This window comes from Vigna angularis, chromosome 3 (genome assembly GCF_016808095.1).
Source record: "Vigna angularis cultivar LongXiaoDou No.4 chromosome 3, ASM1680809v1, whole genome shotgun sequence".
Taxonomy (NCBI): Eukaryota; Viridiplantae; Streptophyta; class Magnoliopsida; order Fabales; family Fabaceae; genus Vigna; species Vigna angularis.
In genome coordinates, this window is record NC_068972.1 from 1,094,085 (window position 1) to 1,114,237 (window position 20,153).

At 30.0% G+C, this 20,153-nt stretch overlaps 2 protein-coding genes across 2 annotated transcripts; one reads left to right on the top strand and one right to left on the bottom strand.

The window, feature by feature from the left end:
- Nucleotides 1–4,827: 4,827 nt before the first annotated feature.
- Nucleotides 4,828–9,355, bottom strand: LOC108324893 (dihydroorotate dehydrogenase (quinone), mitochondrial). The gene is made up of 12 exons (XM_052874750.1): nt 9,239–9,355; nt 8,853–9,168; nt 8,512–8,594; nt 7,935–8,258; nt 7,491–7,746; nt 6,537–6,617; nt 6,337–6,444; nt 6,236–6,265; nt 5,989–6,126; nt 5,498–5,535; nt 5,278–5,377; nt 4,828–5,159 (listed from the first exon to the last, which is right to left on the bottom strand). The coding sequence occupies exons 2-12, from the start codon at nt 8,985–8,987 to the stop codon at nt 5,085–5,087; spliced, it is 1,368 nt and encodes a 455-aa protein (XP_052730710.1). The 5' UTR covers nt 8,988–9,168; nt 9,239–9,355; the 3' UTR covers nt 4,828–5,084.
- A 4,432-nt stretch (nt 9,356–13,787) lies between these two features.
- LOC108326376 (anthranilate synthase alpha subunit 2, chloroplastic) lies at nt 13,788–19,076 on the top strand. The gene is made up of 11 exons (XM_017559857.2): nt 13,788–13,982; nt 14,058–14,239; nt 14,501–14,690; nt 15,192–15,343; nt 15,503–15,618; nt 15,747–15,993; nt 16,076–16,132; nt 16,347–16,499; nt 17,252–17,332; nt 18,350–18,436; nt 18,630–19,076. The coding sequence occupies exons 1-11, from the start codon at nt 13,856–13,858 to the stop codon at nt 18,957–18,959; spliced, it is 1,722 nt and encodes a 573-aa protein (XP_017415346.1). The 5' UTR covers nt 13,788–13,855; the 3' UTR covers nt 18,960–19,076.
- Nucleotides 19,077–20,153: the final 1,077 nt, after the last annotated feature.

Genomic DNA, 20,153 nt, shown 5'->3' on the forward strand with positions numbered 1-20,153 from the left:
TTCGAACTCCCTACTTAGCATAATAATCACACAAATTTTTAAAACGATTAAAAAAAAGGAGGGAGTTCTTTATTTAAACCTTTTATTTTATTTTATTTTATTTTATGGTTTAATTCTTGGTCCCGAACGACCTATTCAATTCTTTTCAAACACTTTAAATTTAAATTTTAAATTTAAATTTAAACTATTTCTTGCACCTGCGCGTTTTTCCTTGCCAACCGAGTTTGAAGAGAAATTTCAGACAGTACAATATTGGAGTTTGTGAATTGACGAAACTATCCTTTGAATTGATGGCTTCAAGATTATTAATTATTAGGAAAAAGTATTTTGTCGATTTAAGAATTAAAATATACGATGCTTGTTAAATTTATTTAATTTTTTAACCTGTATATTTAAAATGTTTATATTTTTTAAATAAGTATTTTATGTTTAATTTTTTATTAATAAAATTATATAGTTGTTTTCGTGTTATATCATCTTAATTATTTGTTTTCATTGAATTACGATCTAACTGATTTTTTTTTAATGATCTTCGTATTATTACTTATAATTATGTAAAATCATAACCATCGTCTTTAATGATTTTAACAAAATCTAACAAAAAAACAATATTTATTTTTATACATTAATCATAATATTATTTTGTATTGATTATATAATCTTACATTTTTACATCCAACAAAATGACAAATAAAATTACACTAACTTTACTCAAATAATACAACATATACTTAACTGTAAGAAATACAAATTTAGAATGTTCAAAAATAAAATATGAACTCATAAAGGCTTAATTTAAAATACCAAATTCATGAGCACTTCAACATTAGTTAAGTCTTTCTTTCCTTTTTTTCATATTAAAAATTTTAGATCTGTAAAGAAAACAATAAATAATAAAAGTTGGTAGATTTTTTTATATTAAAATTAATCCATAAATGGTTTGTTGCTAAGTCTTACATCATTAATTTTTTTCCTTTAAGGTTGGTTGTTTGGTGGCTAAACAATTTATTTCCACGTTGCTATCAATTAAGAAAAAAGTAATTGGAGAATAGATAGATCACAAAAATGACTTAGATGATAAGCCACATGAAAATTATTTTGCTAAATATGATATAAACTTTGATATATACATGTAAAAATCTTCATTCCATATCATGCTTTCTCCAACAAGCTATAAGTCATGTTCAAATACAATGTGTGATGACAATGCATAATCTTCATAGATGCTACTTTGAAATGTGCAGTGTACATGGCCTTTATTTGAATAGTTATTTGCAAAGGCACCACCACTTTACATTTATAATATTTAGGTGTATGAGTTCTCACATCACATGACAACATTAAAATATTACCTTAAATATTTTTAAATATGAGATAAAAAAATACAACATCAGTGTACTGAAAAAACAACTATATTAACAAATTAATTAAAACACATGGTTAAGAATAGATATTCCGCATTCTCATTATATTATATTGTGTGTAAAGTGACACATAAATGAATTTAATATAGTATAAAATAAACAAATTCCATATTGTACTATATGGTCACCCTGTCAGCGAAGGATCGAGCAGTTGACCATCCTACACAATCATTAATTGATAATTAATCTGGACAATAATAGTTATTAATGGAAAATTAGGGAGAATAACAGTTATTGACTAAAGATTAATAGGAATAATGAAAGTAATTTATTGGTGATTAATGAGTCAGACTTAATAGTAAACTCATTATCGTTTTTATAAATATATGTGTGAGGGAAAAGGTAAGCAATTTAACTCTGATTACACATATTTATTACAAGAATTATTGAGTGTTCCGCCCCCACGACTCAGACAAGGAGAAGAGAGAACAAATAACGTAATTTAGATAATGTAAATCATCAAGAAGTCCATCATATCTACATGACAACATTGAATACTTTTTTTTAGTAAGGGATCTCAACCCATACTCGAAACACACATCTTATAGAAGTTTGAGTTTTAAAAATTAAAAATAACTTCAATGAAATTTTAGTACAAGAAAAAAATGTTTACGTTGATATAATTCATTATTAATATTGTTTCAATGTTAAGTTTACTCAATAATATTATTGAAGAATAAAATGAGAAATAAATATTTAAACCGTCTTAGGTTTAAATTTCTAAACGATGTGAGACTATTAGACATAATTAATACAAATATGAATAATAAATAATTTTCATATATATATATATATATATATATATATTTATTGTAAATGGGATAAATATTAATTTAATGTATAAACTTTAATACAAAAATATAATTCAGTCTCGAAAGTTAATATGTTTTCAAGTTTGATATAATTTTTTTAATTAAAATATATCAATTAGTATAAATAATTCAAATATTGTACTAAAATAAATTTAATATGTAAAAAAATCACATTAGTGTGTTATAATGATTATATATGTTTATTTTTATCATATTTTGAAAACAGAAATAAATTATAATTTTACATTAAAAAAATATTTAATCATTCGAAATTTATCTATATATAAATTCACGAAACAATATGTGCTAAATTGTATATAAGAAATGGATATGAAATAATATTTCAAACAGAACCGCAGGAACTCCAGAAGCAATATTAGACGAAAAGCAAGAAGAGAATTAACATCCTCAACAAACATCATGTGAAAGGTCATCAATATCTTAAACAATAACACAAAAATTTGAAGAAATCCATAAAGAATAATTATTGAGTGTGAGTTGAAAAGGAAAAGAATAGAAGGGAGACATAAGAAAGGTAGAATGTGGAATGATGATAAGAGTAATGTGGCCCAAAAGGAAAAAGCGAAGTTTCAATAATATTATAATGATAATGATTGGACATTAGAAACAGAGATTGTTACCAAGGAACGTTGGGGTGGAGGGAGTCAAAGCACGATAAGGCTGTTTGAATTGCTGCCGTCTGATTTAAATTTCAGGTTCTGTGATCAACTTAGAGTTTCTTTAAAGCATCTTCTTCACCTTTCAATTTTCTTAAGATCCAATGCACTCATACACTCATATTCTCACCTTCATTTTTTAGGTCCAGACTTGTGTTCGCTTCCTTTTTTTATTCAATTTGATGGGTTATTTTTTTAATGAAAGAATGTTTCGGATAATCGGTCTAAGAACTATTATTTTACATATATTATTGGTTTTCCTTCGTTACCTTCTATTTCGGATATTGTTATTAATATTCTTAATTTAGATTCAGCTGTTGTATACTCGTGAAAGACACCATGAAATTAGCTATGAAATCCAATAGGTTATAATATTATAATATTAATTTCACAATCCAAATTATCACCTATCTTCTTATCTTACATTTGTATTTATAAGTTTTGAAGTAAACTTTTAAATATTATTAACCAAATTGGGATATAAAAGTTCATAAACATATTTTATCTTGTTAATAATGTAAGATTTATGAAAAATAATTTATGTTTGTACTTATTGATTAGTCACTCCCGATAGACTGACCAATTATAATGTATATAACCCCTTCAATTCTTATTGAGAATATACAATTTCAAAGAAACATAAGAGAGTGTATTGACTAATCAATTATACAGTATAAATTATATATATAAGATTTAGAGTCACACTTAAATTATTCCAATAATAATTTTCGTTGTTAATCTTGTCAATATTAACAAAAAGCTTCAAGCTTATCAATAATTTTTTATCCTTTTCTTCAAAATCAAAATTTAGAAACATTGTCAATTTCTCAAATATATACATGTCCGAGAAAAACAATGGATATCATTAATTAGAGAGGTTTCAGTAATGAACAGTTGTATGTGATGGATGTCCTTTTGAGTTAATATTTGAAATGTTAACATGTGTTTCAGAAAAAGTTTCAATCATTGTGATTAAAAGTGGCACTGAAAAAGAGTTGTTAATGTTTCCATAATCTCAATGCATGTTTGGTAACGTGCACTCTAAAAGTTCGTATTTCTATAAAAGCTGCACAATAAAAACACTTAGTTTTTTTAACAATAAACATGTAGATCTCTCTCATCTATTTCGTATCATCGACTGATATAGACTTCATACATATAAAGCAGACATATAGTGAAATATTTTCAGTAACATTCATGAATTTGTAAGAAAGTAAATCATAGTATTCCAAGCACCACCAGCAATATCAACCACTCTTTTTATCATTGAAAATATACAAAGGTGTTTATAATCCACGTAATATATATTTCCCAGCAATATCAACACAATAAAAATGAGACATTGCGGCACTAATACACTTGTACTTCCACCACAAAATGCCACTTGAATAATGAACAATAATGCAGAACTGTGTCATGACAGAAAACCGCTTGATAATAATTGGGTTCAACCAACAAAAAGTACTTCTCCACGATGCGGTGGTTTATTGTCAAATAATTGCTCTAAATAAACACTTGTTTCAATAATCCTTGACTTGCTCTGGCAATTCAGATCAAAACAACTGGCAAAACCCAAATCTGGTATAAATTAAGCAACCTTAATAAATGATTTTGCAGTTTCAGCTTTATCCAAATGATGAATCACGGAACAATTTAAACGAATCATAATTTTGCATCAAATAATAAGATTCAGATACAACAAAAATTATTTCAAATACATTATTGAGATTATATACAATGTTCAATGTATACAATTTAAACTATAAATAGTTAAAATAACTAAAGCACAAGTTCATATAAAACAAGATTATCAATTATTTCTAAGTTTGTGAAATCTTTATGTTAGAAGGATGAAGATAATTAGTGCATGCATTCAATAAATGAGATAAATAAAGGTGAAATAGTCAACAAGGATGAATTACCAAGTATTCTTCAAATTCCTTTTTATTTGAATTTTTTTTTCAGGACAACTGCTGAAAAAAGTAAAAACACACGAATTCTTGAACCAAATCGGTGATACGAATTACATGTATTTGATTCATGTGTCGTAAGGTACAAAACTGTTTAAAGTTCATCTTATGATACCAACCGATAAAAATAGTCAAAACGTGTTGAATCGTAAGATTCTAATAACTATGTTTGCATCACAGGATTCTGATGTGGGATAAAAGTCATCTACAATCTGCACCAACTGCATCAAGAATGGATTTGAAACCATCCCTTTCGAGGCATTCTGCTAATTCAGCCTGAAACCAATTGAATGAAAATTTCGGTGCATATACTAAGTGTTGAGTCCTTAACCATAATCTGAGGAATAGGAGCACGAGAACTATAGTGAATACACACATTAGTTTTGGTAAATACCTTTATCTGAGGAATAAGTGCAGGTCCCCCATAAGCAAATGCAGTATAGAGCTGAACTAGAGTTGCTCCAGCTCGTATTTTCTTATATGCATCTTCCCCACTAAATTAATATAAAAGTTCAGACAAATTTTACATAATTCATTTTATTCTAAATCATAAACAAATATACTGCAGACAGCTAGACATTAACTACACTAATAAGTGAACATGAAAATTTTACCTGCTAATGCCGCCACAACCAATCAAAGGAATCTTGCCCTGGTATACACAAAATAACAGGGCCAAGTTGTTAAGCCTGAATAACATATACGAGAAAAGCGTGACAAAGAACAGTTCAAAAATGTAAGAGAAGAGCTCTAATGATTTTGAGATGCATCAGCGAGACGGCTAAGAGGGAAACAAATCAAGGAGATGCGACACTGTACCATACAGAATTCAACCACGTGCTTTGTCACAGCCTCACAGGTATTTGGAGGTCATATTATTATGAGCTAGTTAGTATGCACATGCCAAATCTATGATTAAAAATATTGAAAATACTTAACAGCAAAAGGAACTTAAAGATTTGATCATGTTCTGAGTATTTTCAATACAGCAGCCGTGAATTAGCATCAACCAAAACTATATTGCTTGCATAATCCAGAGCAATTGCACGCATTATAGACACGGGATATTGTCAACAGTAAATAACAGTAAAATCAACAGACTTACCCTTGTCAAGATATACATCTCCTTCAAGATTTCGGTAGAGAGATTGAAGAGAGGCTTCCCACTCAAGCCACCAGTTTCTGAAGCCAGTGGACTTTTACTGACAGGATCTGGTCTTGAAATGGTTGTGTTTGATACAATCTAGAAACAATAAATAAATAGAGCAAATGAAGTAGAGATTGTAAAATTGGAAGCTTTAAGATCCATTTAGTGGCAACTAAATGAAATTAGTAATGGAGCAAAGAGATACCAGTCCATCCAAGTGAAGAGCCAAGGCAACCTGTAATCAAAGCGAAAACTGTTATACAGTGAGATTGTGAACATAGAAGGCAGTAATATGCACATGCTTACTGCAGCAATATCTTCAAGGTCTTCTTTTGACAAATCTGGCGCAATTTTTACCAGCAATGGAGGTGGGCCCTCCTCACCCCACTGCATTTCATCACGAGCAGCCTGAACCTTCATAAACGGGAAATTTTGCGAGAGTCAATCTCCCAAGTATGCAACACAAAAAATGCATGGAAGATTCACCTCCTAATTCCAAATTCTACCTTCTTAACAAGGTCCTTTAGTTGCTTTCTTCCTTGAAGCATGCGCAAACCAGGGGTATTGGGCGATGAAACATTAATTACCTAGAAAAGAATATTAAGAACATTAAACAACAGAACAGTGTGACAAGCATTTGTCCCACAAAATTGTAATAGGCCACAGAAATGCCTAGTTAAAAGAAATTGGAATTGTTCTTTTCCATCTATTTCCATATAGGCGCATGCTGCCCCTTCCCTGTTGACTATGCCCAGTCCCTGATAAATTTAACTCATCCATTCAGCATCTCCTACGTGAGTTATCTCACTTTTCTAAACTAGGGAATTGGAAAAGGATATGGAAAACCGCTTGACAAGAACAAGGAGATTTGAGCAGGCAGTAAAGGCAATGATCCCGGATAATTGATTGCTTCAGTCATTATAAGCAACCACACTTCTTTCCTCAGAATTTTTAAAAAAAAAAATGTACAGAAATCTTATCTTTTTTTAAATGCTGCAATTACACATAATTTAGATAATGAATGATTACAAACCACAAACTGTTAAAGTTCATTTTTAATATATAGAGTATACACAAACTCAAGACAAAATTTAATACGCATAAGATTGCAATCTTTTTTCTAACTTTTCTTTTAAAAAAAAAAAGGCATGGCATACATGCCAAATCTAAAACAAAAAAGGAAAGGTCACACAAACTACCTTCAATGCATCTATCTAGCTGCATGAAAAAAGTTACCAACACGTTAGAGTGTAGACTTGACAGGAGTACAGTTTATTATAATTTGCACCCAGTCATACCATGATAAACTACAGTCTACAAGGTTGTCCACCTTTCCTTTCTTTTCTATAAAATATACATACATACATACATACATACATATATATATACACATACATATACGTATACATGTATATACATACATATACGTATACATATATATATAAGAAAAGACTATTTACCAAATAATCAGCATATTGAGACAATGTATGAACTCCTTGAACATAGTCCGCTGCAGCATCTTCACTTGTCTTGTTCTTTCCAAGATTGACACCAAGGATGCCAGGGCCAGCTTTTCCACCTTGTTTGACTTCATTGTTGGAAGAAGGTGAAGTGCTTGAAGTTTCATCTAGTTTCCTCTTACCGTGCTGAGCACCCAGCCTCTTTGCAACAGCAACAATTCCCTCACTGTTAAAGCCACATCTATTTATTACAGCACTGCACGTAAAATAAATCAGTCTTAGAGAAACGTAGACAACACAAGCAAATTTCAAAGGAAGTCTTATAGTATCAATAACCTTCATCGGTGTATAGAGGTGATTGGAGAAGTAAAAAGGAAAATATAAAACAGATTAAACTGTTAATCAGAAGCAGCAGAGCAAAGAAACAAAAATATAAACTCCTACCCTTCGTTTCGCAACCTAAAGATCCGAGGTTTAGGATTGCCATCCTGGGGAACAGGAGTAACAGATCCTACCTCCACAAAGCCAAAGCCCAAAGCAAGCAAACCATCAACAGCCTCGGCGTTTTTATCAAAACCTGCAGCAAGGCCTACTGGGTTGGAGAATTTTCTTCCCCAAACTTCTAGCCCTAAGATTGGTACGTCGGGCCTCTTCTCCCTCGGAACCCAACCACGAGCTGCAGCTGAGACACCCAAGTTGTGGGCAAACTCAGGATCCAACAATGCGAAAAAAGGATTCACGAGTTTTGTTGCGGAGAATAACCATCCACTGCAAAAAGATAACTCAATCTGGATCATTCATTTCCAAGATATGCATTTCCTTTTCAAACAAGGCATCAAGCATTTATTTTCTAGTGAAACCACTAAAAAATTGTTTTCTATAATAATACATCCACAGCTTACCCAGAGTAAAAGCATGAGAGAACAGGAGTGTGTTTTTTTTCCTCGGGAAAAATAAGTAATAAACACATCAAAAATAAACAATTAGATGGGCAAAAGAAAAATGCGTCCAAATGAAGTACCAGAAAGTAGCTTCATCCACAGTACTCACATAAGCTCCACCAGCTATAAGTAGACCTATGGTGGCTCCCGTCCACAACCTTCCCTGCAAATCAAATAATCAGTGAATGTACTAAACTACACACCACAAAAAGTTACATGCACGTAAAACCTACAAACTTAATCAAACATCACATACATTATATTTCAACACATTAAATTTCGAAATCACACTTTATACCCCGCATTTCCAAACTGATGCATGCTAAATGAAACGGGCATCTACCAACCTCAAAACTAATCAACACGACAATGCATAACGTCGAACACCATACATACACTCAAAAGGAATGAGAATACGCACCTTCTTGGAATAGTGACCGATCTTGGGAGCACTTTGAGGCGCGGAGGAAAAACATCTGACGGCGGAAAGCTGGTACGGAACTACGCTTTTGAGAATAACATCTCTCAGCAACTTTCTTGAAGACCATGCGGCCATGAGTTCAAGGAAATGGTGAGAACCTTCAAGAAACGTAACTTCAACGCGATGTTCGGGAAAGAGATTCAGTAACGAAACGCTTATGATTCGGAAGCACAAAATCTTCGAGTAATGATATGTTGAGTAAAGGGTGGTGGCAGCAAGGGATGTACAAGAATGTGTTGCAAGCTGGTTCTTTGAACTGCAATGGGTAGTAAGCAAAAGTCAAAGGTGAGAGTATTCTGTGGAATTTGAATGGAATCCGTGTATACCGAAGAGAGGTCGGAAACAATAATGCGGAGGCTCCGGCGGCGGAGCCGTCGTCAGTGAAGGGCCGATGTTTGGAAAAAAAGATGCAGTCACAAAGGTGTTTTCCTTTCAGGTTGACGCTTCAAGTTGAAATAACACGGAGCTACTGATGTGTGTCTTGTTGGGCTCCGATTTGAAGCCCAAATAAAAAGTGTGTAGATACCAATTTCTATTCGCAGCATTCATTTTAACTTTCACACCCATTTTTTCAACTTTTTTTTTTGTACAAGAACATCATTTAAATCTGTATTCGGCAGATACCCATGATATTGAGCTATGTACATAAAATAGGGAGCAATTAATATAAAATTCACAAATAAATTTATTCAATCCATCTTTCACAAATAAGTCTATTTAATATTCACCAATTTACTTTTTCAAACAATGAATAATCAATAAAATATTTTTCAAAATTCAGTAAACCAATGCACTCAAATTTAATCAATTTTTACAATTAAATATTTCTTTAAAAAATCAAAATTTTGACAAACGTTTTTTTTAAATTTGTTTTAGACGATAAAAATTAATTATTTTCAAAAATGTATTATCTCAAGTCTTGTATGTAAAAAATAAACAGGAACTTTTTTTTCTTCTTAAAATACAACACCTATAAGTGCATTAATTATGTGTTTTCCTTGAATTATTTAGTTAATGTGAATTATATTTATAAAACATGTTAGAGATGGCAACAGGACGGGTTTGGGCACAGGTAGTATCTACCCAACCGACCCGTCAGATAAAATTGTACTCGCTACTTGATCCGCTATCCGTATGGGTATCTGTTTAAAAAATATCGGTGAGTATTTTAAAACCTGCGGTTACCTGCGGATACGCGCAAAAATTAAATAAAAAATATATTTAATATATTTTTAAAATAAAATTTAAATAAAATTACAAAAATATATAATATAATATAAATTAAATTTTAATTTTAATTAATTTTAACCTAATAAAATATAAATTTATTTTATTTTTAATTAAATTTAATTAAAAGATATATAAATTATTAAACTTTTTTAATTTTTTGCATGTAACCTGTTTAGAAGTGAGTATTAAAATACCCGTTACCCAGAGATAGTAGCTACCCACCGCCGATTTTACCAACGAATATCCGTGCCTGCGAATAAAATTGTCATCCCTACATATAATCCTTATACTAGAAAATATATATTTATTAAACCATTAATAATATAAGTTACTCTAAAGGATTGGAAATTAATTTATATCATTATGAGAAGAAGTGTTTTTTATAAGTGCAAATTAGATACATGTAATACAATTTTTTTTTAACAGTGATAAGCAGTCTTCTCAGGTTTCTGAGCCTTTTCTTGTATGTTTGAAAGTTTTATTTCATCATTTTTATCTTACCTTCTATCTTTAAATTTGGATTTATAAATACATAAATATCTATATGTAAGTAGACATAATGATTAGAAATGTTCATGTTTATATTCTCAATTCAATTCTTCTTGGATTTCCCCATTGACTAAGATTAGCTAGGATGAACCGCACACATATTATTTATAATTTTAATTTATTTATACATTTTAAATATTAAATGTTCAATCTTTGATATGTCAAAAAAGCTAGGTTAACTTATATTTGACAATTATTTAATTTAACATTCTGAAAATACTTGTGATAGACTACAACTTAATTTATAAATTTCAACTTATTTATTTGTATTTTAAATTTCAATTTTAGATTACATTTTTAAAGAGACTGCTACTAACATTAAAAAAATGTAATTAAATGAATTATTTATGAAAAGTATGTAAATATGCGCTATCATTATTTTTAATCATGTACACTCACATAAATAAAATATTACGGTGTGTAAAAGTCAATAAAGTTATGTTACTTTCTATAATTAATGTTGTTTTGAGACAATACATGTATTTTTTTTAATTTACAAATTAAATATTAAAAAATAATCTCCGATATAATAATAAAAACGTGACTTAATTAATAAACATGTCAATTGAATCTTATCAACTTTGATTAATCAATTATTAAAGAATTTTATATTTTTTAATTGAATTCATATCCACTTAAAAAATATTTTATTATTTTCCTTGACAAAATAACAATAAATCATCGTCATTACTTACACCCATAACAATGACTATAATTACAATTAGTGATAATGACAACATTTATACATAAAGTATACTTGTCATTTTACAAAATGACAATATTTTTAGCATTAATTATAAAATGTTTTTTTTAACATGCAGATAAATAAGTAAAATACGACATAAAAGACACTTCTTACTTGCTAATGAAAAATTAAATAAATACATTTAACTAAAATTATACAAATTATGCATATTTTAAAAAATATTAATATAAATTTCATTAAATTATTTAAAATTACAAAAATAATAATAATTAAACTTAATAATATTCACATGCATATATATACATATATATATATATATATATATATATATATATATATATATATATATATATATATATATATATATATATATATATATATAAATAAACACACACATGAGGTTACTTACTAAGAATTTCAGTTTCTGAATGGTTTTTTTATAAGCGTGGTTTACTACCAGATTATACACATATGTCAATTTATATTTAAAATTTGTGGTAGTCCACTAAAGTAAAATAAATTTTAAATGAAAAAAGTTATGTACTCAAATGAAAATGTTTAATTATCACTTTAAAAAATATAAATGAAAATATACTATTTTACTCAATAAATTAAAGATAAATAAATAAAATATAAAGAGATAAAGATGAAATAAAAACAACAAAACGAAAAATAACAATAAAAATGGTCTGGTTTAATTTGTCTTTGCTCACCCCCAAATCCTGAGAATGATGATTTTTTCCACATGTGTTTTACTTTCCAAATGTGGATATCTTATCTGCAAGAAAGTGTTGATGATCATTGATTGGAAATGTCTCTCACATCATTGATAACGTGAAAGAGAAGAAAAACATTTTTTTAAAATAAAACATGTGATTTAATATATTATTTTCTACGCACTTCTGTTTTTTTATTTACATGTTTCTTATTTTTTTTCCATCAAACATATTTTATTTATCAGCTATTTTTATTTTAGAAACTTACCTTTTATTCACATGAATTTGAGAGAGAATGATTAAGTAGATTCGAGAGAATTTGAAGATAAATTTTTTTATTATTTATTTGAATAAATTTGGAAATAAGTATGAGTGAATTTGAAACTAACCTTTATAAAAATTAGTGTAAAATTTGATTAATATAGCAGATTAAAAAAATTTACTTTCAAATTCACTTTCACCTACATTCAAATAAAAAAAAATATTTTAAAATCCTCTTAAATCCATTTCACCACTCTTCTCCAATCTATTCAATTAAACATAACCCAGTTAAATATGGTTCTTTTACTTAAAAAAGGAAAACATACGTTACTCGAGAAAAATAATAGATTTTTTTGATATTATTTTTTCTATTTTAAAATATATTACTTTTTTAACGTATGAAATTGAGTAACTTCAACCGTTAACTTGACACATAATATATAATATATGAATCCGTTCTAATCAATTCTTGAAACAAAAACTCTTTTAAGAGATTTCTTTGAATAGGTGTAAAAACCTCTAATTTCTAGTTAGAGTCAAAAAGTGGATTTTATATTATAAATTTTTTTATTTTTATATTATACTTATTATTATATTATTAAATAAAATATATAATATATAATTTAATACTAACTATAATTTATATATTAATTTGCAATTGTATAATATGTGTTATAATATATATATATATATATATATATATTAATTAGAATCGATTTTTTAGGATTCAGTTCAAAACTTATTAAGTATTTAGATTTTTTTTAAAAGAATTTAAAGATAAACACATTAAAGAAAAAACAGAAATTAATTTGATATTATTATAAAAAGATGAAACAAAAAAGAAAACAAATTAAAATTAACTTTCATTGAATATATGTTTTCATTAATACGTATCTTAAGAATAATGGACTTATTTTAATAAATGTTGTTATAGAATATAATTTATCTATTTTATATTGTAGTTATACTTATTTAATGAGTAATTAATTACAAAGTAAACATTTTATCTATTATTTATATAAGAGAAAGAAAATGGTAAGAAACTACACCTTTTTTAATATTTAAGATTTATAGTTTTATTTTAATATTTTAAATTTACCGTCTATTTTTTATGAGATTCTTTTTTAATACTTAATTAATAATTTAAAATAATTCTTTTACATTGTTTTTTATGGTATCTTTCTATTTTCTTATTTTTTATGATGTATTAATTTTAGTTTTAGAAAATAAGGTTCATAATCATATTAACTACTAAAAAGAATTATTATAAAGTTTATATTAGTTTTATTAAAATATTTATATTTAATTTTGAAACAAATTAAAACTATTTAGAGTTGTAATAGATTCGAGTTATTTTTTTTTAATTTAAAATAAATGTTTTTTTTAAAAAAGAAATCCAAACAGTGACACTTACTGTAAGCCCTTGTTGATTCTTGTTGTTCTCTGCCACATCGCATTTGCATCTGCACTGGCATGTAGCAATGGCGGCTGTTACTTATTCAGCCCTAACTCTCGCGAACGCCGTTAATCGAACCACCGCCGTCTCCAGATCCGGTTGGAGCCACCGCCCCCTCACCGTCAAATGCACTGCTCAATCTCTCTCATTAGGTTATTCTTCTTCCTACTTCCATCTCGCTTTTTATATCACTTTCTGCTGCTTCATTCACTTTTTCTCTGCTTCAGCTGACAACTCCGAGAAGTTTCTCGAAGCTTCGAAGAAGGGGAACGTTATTCCTCTATACCGTTGCATATTCTCGGATCACCTCACTCCAGTGCTAGCTTACCGGTGTCTCGTTAAGGAGGACGAGAGAGATGCTCCTAGTTTTCTATTTGAATCGGTGGAGCCCGGCCAATTTTCTAGCATTGTGAGAACGCATTTTTTTTTAATTTTATTTCAGCTTTTTTAGTAAATTACACTGATAGTTCTGAAGTTTTGTGAGGTTTTGCGACATCGAACACATTTTTGCTGTGTTTTTAAAGGTTTTAATTAACATCCGATGAAAGGTATACTGTGTGATGCTTTTCAAATGAGATTGAAGAAGTTGAGAGTTTTGTGTAATTTACTCTTACGTTTTAGTCTCTGAATGTGTTGAACTGTGTGCTTAGTCTGTGTTGCTATTGATTAGGGGCGGTACAGTGTGGTGGGAGCACAGCCGTGTATGGAGATTGTGGCGAAAGAGAATGTGGTTACTGTTATGGACCACATGGAAGGGCGCAGGAGTGAGGAAATTGCAGAGGATCCACTGGTAATTCCTCGAAGGATCATGGAGAAGTGGAGGCCTCAACTCATTGATGAACTTCCTGAGGCGTTTTGCGGCATGTGAAATTGAATTCTCATCCTAATTACCATTTCGTTTTGAATTTATTTTTTATATGCTGCGACTGTAAACATATTTAAAATATGAAATTATTGCTTGTTTATTTTTCTTAATCTAGTTATGATAAAAGCTGGCGAACTTTCCATACATAACAGATTGTGATCGAATGAAAACGTAAAACTAAACCTTTATGTAGTTAATACATGCACTATTTACTCTCTTTTATTAGATTTTCTGATTAGATTATAGTCTTCTACCAACACCGTGGTCGTGTGTAGGCAGCCACACTGATCATCGGTTAACTTGTTTATTTTTGTTCACTTTTTTTTTTTTAAATTTTATATTATTTGGAATGAATATATTGTGCAAAAAGATTTGTGGTTGATTTTTGTTTTTACTCTAAGGATTATTTTGCTTGCTTCGAATGTTGAGATGATAAATGGATATCTACGAGTTTCCTGATGTGTTTTTGAGCGTGCTCTGTTTTTCTTATTGGCAGGTGGTTGGATAGGGTATTTCTCTTATGATACAATGCGCTATGTAGAAAAGAAGAAGCTTCCATTTTCTAATGCCCCAGTAGACGACAGAAACCTTCCTGATATTCATCTGGGCCTTTATGATAATGTTATTGTGTTTGATCATGTTGAAAAGGTACTGCTATGAATGTAATTGTTGCTTCTAAGAAAGTCCTGCTGATCAATTTATCCACGCTCACTGTCTTGGACCTGGAGAGTATTTCTATTTTGTATTTTATTTGATTTTGATTTGCCCAGAAAGCACATGTGATTTCTTAGACTTGGTTCTATCCAGAGAGCATATGTGATTCATTGGGTTCGGTTAGATCGATACTCTTCTGCTGAGGAAGCTCTCAGTGATGGAAGGAACCAGCTGGAAACTTTAGTATCTCGGGTGCATGATATAATCACGTGAGTGTTCTGTTTTTCCCCCCAATTTGTTTTCTTATTGGCTTGACCTTTCAAATTAAGGTAAAGGATGGCTGATTTTGGTGATTGACTTTAATTTCAATATCTGCTATTATAATTGTCAATTTCAGCCCAAAGCTGATAGCAGGTTCGATCAAGTTACACACACATCTCTTTGGTCCTAAACTGGAGACGTCAAATATGACAAATGAGGAATATAAGAGGGCAGTATTGCAGGCTAAAGAGCACATACTGGCGGGTGATATTTTTCAAATTGTACTAAGTCAACGTTTTGAACGGAGAACTTTTGCAGATCCATTTGAAGTCTACAGAGCATTGCGGATCGTTAATCCTAGTCCATATATGACTTATTTACAGGTTTTCCAGTTTCTTGTCATTGTCATTGTATTATTTAGTTTGCATTTCAAAGTTAACTTGTTGAAATATATACTACTGTCAGGCCAGAGGGAGTATTTTGGTTGCGTCAAGTCCAGAAATTCTTACACGGGTGAAGAAGGTATCATTGTGCGATAAGACTCCAATAACCTGGCTTTATGGGCTAATTTTCTTCCTCCACAATATCAATACTATTAACAAATGTTTATAGCTGGGCTTGTCTTGTTTGTTAACCCTTTTTTAAGTTTCTTAATTTTTTTCTAAACTAGTCAATGTTACAAACTTCATTACAAGTGTAAAATGTATTGATTGGCCTTTTGTATTCTTTTTGACAGAGGAACATCACCAACCGGCCCCTTGCTGGTACTACTAGGAGAGGAAAAACACCCAAAGAAGATATCATGTTGGAGGAAGAACTTTTGAAGGATGAAAAGCAATGTGCAGAGCACGTAATGCTAGTTGATTTGGGGAGAAATGATGTTGGAAAGGTAAAATGTTTTCAATTCCAGGCTTATTATCTTTTATGTCATAGAGGTTAAAGTCTTGCATTTTTAAGACTAAGGTTCCTAGGTAAACCCTTGATCTAATCCCAGATGTAAAAGGAATCTTTCTATTCAATATGATTTTGGAAAATGGTTCTGAAAAAACTGGACCATAATATGTAAAAAATGATTTGCTCATAATGATGCTTAATATTTTCAAACAATCAATTTCTGCACTGTTATCAAGGTGATACTGAACAGAGATCAAGCACAACACACCAGTACAACGGAGTAATGTCCTCTCTTCCACCCGAGTACGAACAGAGCTGATTCTCCCAATTTTCTTGTAACAAAACTCAACCAATTCCTACTAACTCCCCCAATCCCATTTTACTACTGAATATAATTAGTTATTATCACCAATGGGATCGGGTCCTAACTTGTAATTCCCTACGTACCCTTTTTTCTACCTCCATAAACCCTTTGAATGGAGGGACTCTTTTGACAGTTTTTTCTATTTTTTTAACGTGCAAAGCAAACATGAATATCAGGTACCCTATTGAAGAAGTCAATGTTTCATAGCATTAACCTTATTCTAAATGCTATGTTGCTATTTTAACAGATCTTTATATGCATTGCACAGTTGCTTTGCAGTTGGGTAATTTATGATCATAACTATTTTTGACCTTTTGCATAGTTGCTTTTCAGTTGGGCAGTTTGTGTTTTAGCCATATGCTTAATGCAAGATGAATATGCAGGTCTCCAAACCCGGCTCTGTTCAAGTTGAAAAGCTCATGAATATCGAGCGCTATTCCCATGTTATGCACATAAGCTCAACTGTAAGTTCCAAGGTTTTGAATCTTACATAAATGCAGTTCAAATTTTACATTGCTGACAATGCTAACTAATATAAATGTTGGGAAGTAATACTCGTCCTTGGCGGCTTTTGTGTTATTATTTATTAATATAATATTGCAAAGATATGTGCCATCATTTGCGGAGGAAGTTTTGAGCTTGGACCGCAAGTCTTTGGAGATTTTTTCCTATATGCACGCAACGTCTCCTTTTGATGTGCAACGTTCATATTTCATTTCCAACGTTCTATTTTATTAAAAATAATAATTTTCTAAGAGATATTTTAGGTCATGGGCCTGATCCATGAACTCTATAAATAGAACACTTCCTTCACTCCAAAACACATCAGAATTATTCTCTCTTCTTAGTTTCATTCTTTCTCTTTTCTTCTTCTCTTAAAAATATTCTGGATTTATTTTATTATCTCTTTAGAGATCCTTGCTGAGATCCTCACAAATTCTGTAATATACCGTGGATAAGTTCTTAAGGACAGTGATCTACACGCTTCGGGAATATTTTGTACTTGACTTAATATCTTACACATAATTTAGGGGTGTTTACACATAATTTAGGGGTGTTTACACATGAAAATCTAACATCTTTTATGTTCTGATCTCTTCAATATTTCTGCTTTATTGGTCATTCTTATCAAATTGAAGAATAAACTGTCCCGAGTTTCTGTTAATGTCAGATATAACAACATTTACTTTACAATCACTTGCAGGGAAAGTGAATGTTTACTCCTATACTGACTAATCACTTTCCAGTTAACTTTGAAAATAAAAAACTAGAAAAGCTGCGCCTATCTTTTGTTTTCCCTTAATCCTAAGAGGACAATGCTTATTGATACCAACAGGCCCATATATTTTTGCCAAAGAAATTATGACTAAGAGCTTATTTCGTGAGATGTTGAATATGAAGATTACTTTTAAAATTAGCTTATTTCGTGGATTTGGTGAAGCTTTTTCTGAGATGATGGTAAAGTACACCTGTATTTGCAGGTCACTGGGGAGTTGTTAGATAACTTAACAAGCTGGGATGCATTGCGTGCTGCTTTACCTGTTGGTACAGTTAGCGGAGCACCGAAGGTAAATTTTAGAACTCTTGAAGGTGGTAGCTTAGGTTTGAGCAGGCTCTTTCCCCTTGTTAATGTAGTTTTTTGTCCATTATACGATAGGCAGTCGCATTCAGTTCCGATATTACCTGTGCTTAATAAATAGAGTTGGTTGGGAGGTAGTTATAGCTGAACATTATGTAAATGATTGGATTGTTATAAAACAGGTAAAAGCAATGGAGTTGATTGATGAGTTGGAAGTGGCAAGACGGGGGCCATATAGCGGGGGATTTGGAGGCATATCTTTTAACGGCGATATGGACATAGCCCTTGCACTGAGAACCATAGTTTTCCCTACTAATGCTCGTTATGATACGATGTACTCGTACAAGGATCATATGAACAAACGCAGAGAATGGGTTGCCCACCTCCAGGCTGGGGCGGGAATCGTTGCTGACAGTGATCCAGCTGATGAGCAGAGAGAGTGTGAGAATAAAGCTGCAGCCCTTGCTCGGGCCATCGATCTTGCAGAATCTTCTTTTGTTAACAAACAATAATTTCAGTGTGTTTATCATAATTGGATATTCTTTACAATTGTAAAGGAATTAGAACGTTGCATGCCGAATTCTGGATAATGATATAAAGAGTTGTGCAAGTGCTGAACATAAAAGTTATTTCATAGTCTAAACTAATGTCGTTTTTAGATCACATTTTTTTCCGTCGTTTCAACTTATGTCAAAGAAAGCCTTTGGCGGAGTTTCTTTTGCTAAGTGCCGAACATGAAATACTTACAAGTATATTCTTCGTTCTTTACACAACAAGCACCTGGCTTACTAACGAAGGACTTCCCTAAACATAAGATAATAATTTAATTCCTTCAAGAAAATTTTAAATTCTAATTTAATTAAATTTTTAAATAAACTATATATGAAATGAAAGAGATGCCACCAAAAAAAATGTCAAATTGTATCTCTACAACTAATGAATTTTTGAAAATGTATATTCACAATTTTATTACATATTTAATCTTACTATTTTATTTAATAGTTAAGCAAAAATGAAAAATAATATATATATATATATATATATATATATATATATATATATATATATATATATATATATATATATTGTAAAAGTAATAATATAAAAATCATTTAAGCTTTATTTTTTAAAAAGAAAGTTATTTAACTATTTTGAATTAAAGACACTGTTCCATTATTATTTTCACTGAATAAATAACCAAATGAATTTTTATTTACCAAAAGATAAAATTAACTAATCAAGAGATGACAGCAAAAAAAATTATCTCTTTGTATTATGGTATAATTTTAAAAAAAAAAAGAATATTTAGTTATTTTAAAATAAAATATTCAAAATTAATTTAATTAAATAAATATTAAGTTTTATTTATTTATTAATAGACAAAATAATCAAATAATTAAATGATAGTATAGATTATAAGACTATAAACTTAAAAAGGAAAAACAATTCCATATTTTGTCCTATCTTAACATTTTTTTTAGAATCAATTTACCCTCTTCCGCATTCCCTTCCTGCACTTGTGTTCTTCCCTTCATTTCTTCTACTTTTTTTTTTATCTTTTTTTACCACCCAATCCAATTCATTTATCTATCTATTAATATGTAATAACATTTACCTGGTATATATAAAATATCTTCTATTTTTTTTCTTCATAATTTTGAAAGTCACAATACAAAATTTACAATAAAAGATAATAAAAACAAATG

Coding starts and splice junctions, on each gene's coding strand:
- LOC108324893 (XM_052874750.1), bottom strand. CDS start 8,987: ATGGCCGCATGGTCTTCAAGAAAGTTGCTGAGAGATGTTATTCTCAAA. Junction 6,445..6,536: donor TAAAGGACCTTGTTAAGAAG/GTAGAATTTGGA, acceptor CCGTTTATGAAG/GTTCAGGCTGCTCGTGATGA. Junction 5,536..5,988: donor AGATGTATATCTTGACAAGG/GTAAGTCTGTTG, acceptor TGTGTATACCAG/GGCAAGATTCCTTTGATTGG.
- LOC108326376 (XM_017559857.2), top strand. CDS start 13,856: ATGGCGGCTGTTACTTATTCAGCCCTAACTCTCGCGAACGCCGTTAAT. Junction 15,994..16,075: donor CATATATGACTTATTTACAG/GTTTTCCAGTTT, acceptor TACTACTGTCAG/GCCAGAGGGAGTATTTTGGT. Junction 16,500..17,251: donor GGAGAAATGATGTTGGAAAG/GTAAAATGTTTT, acceptor ATGAATATGCAG/GTCTCCAAACCCGGCTCTGT.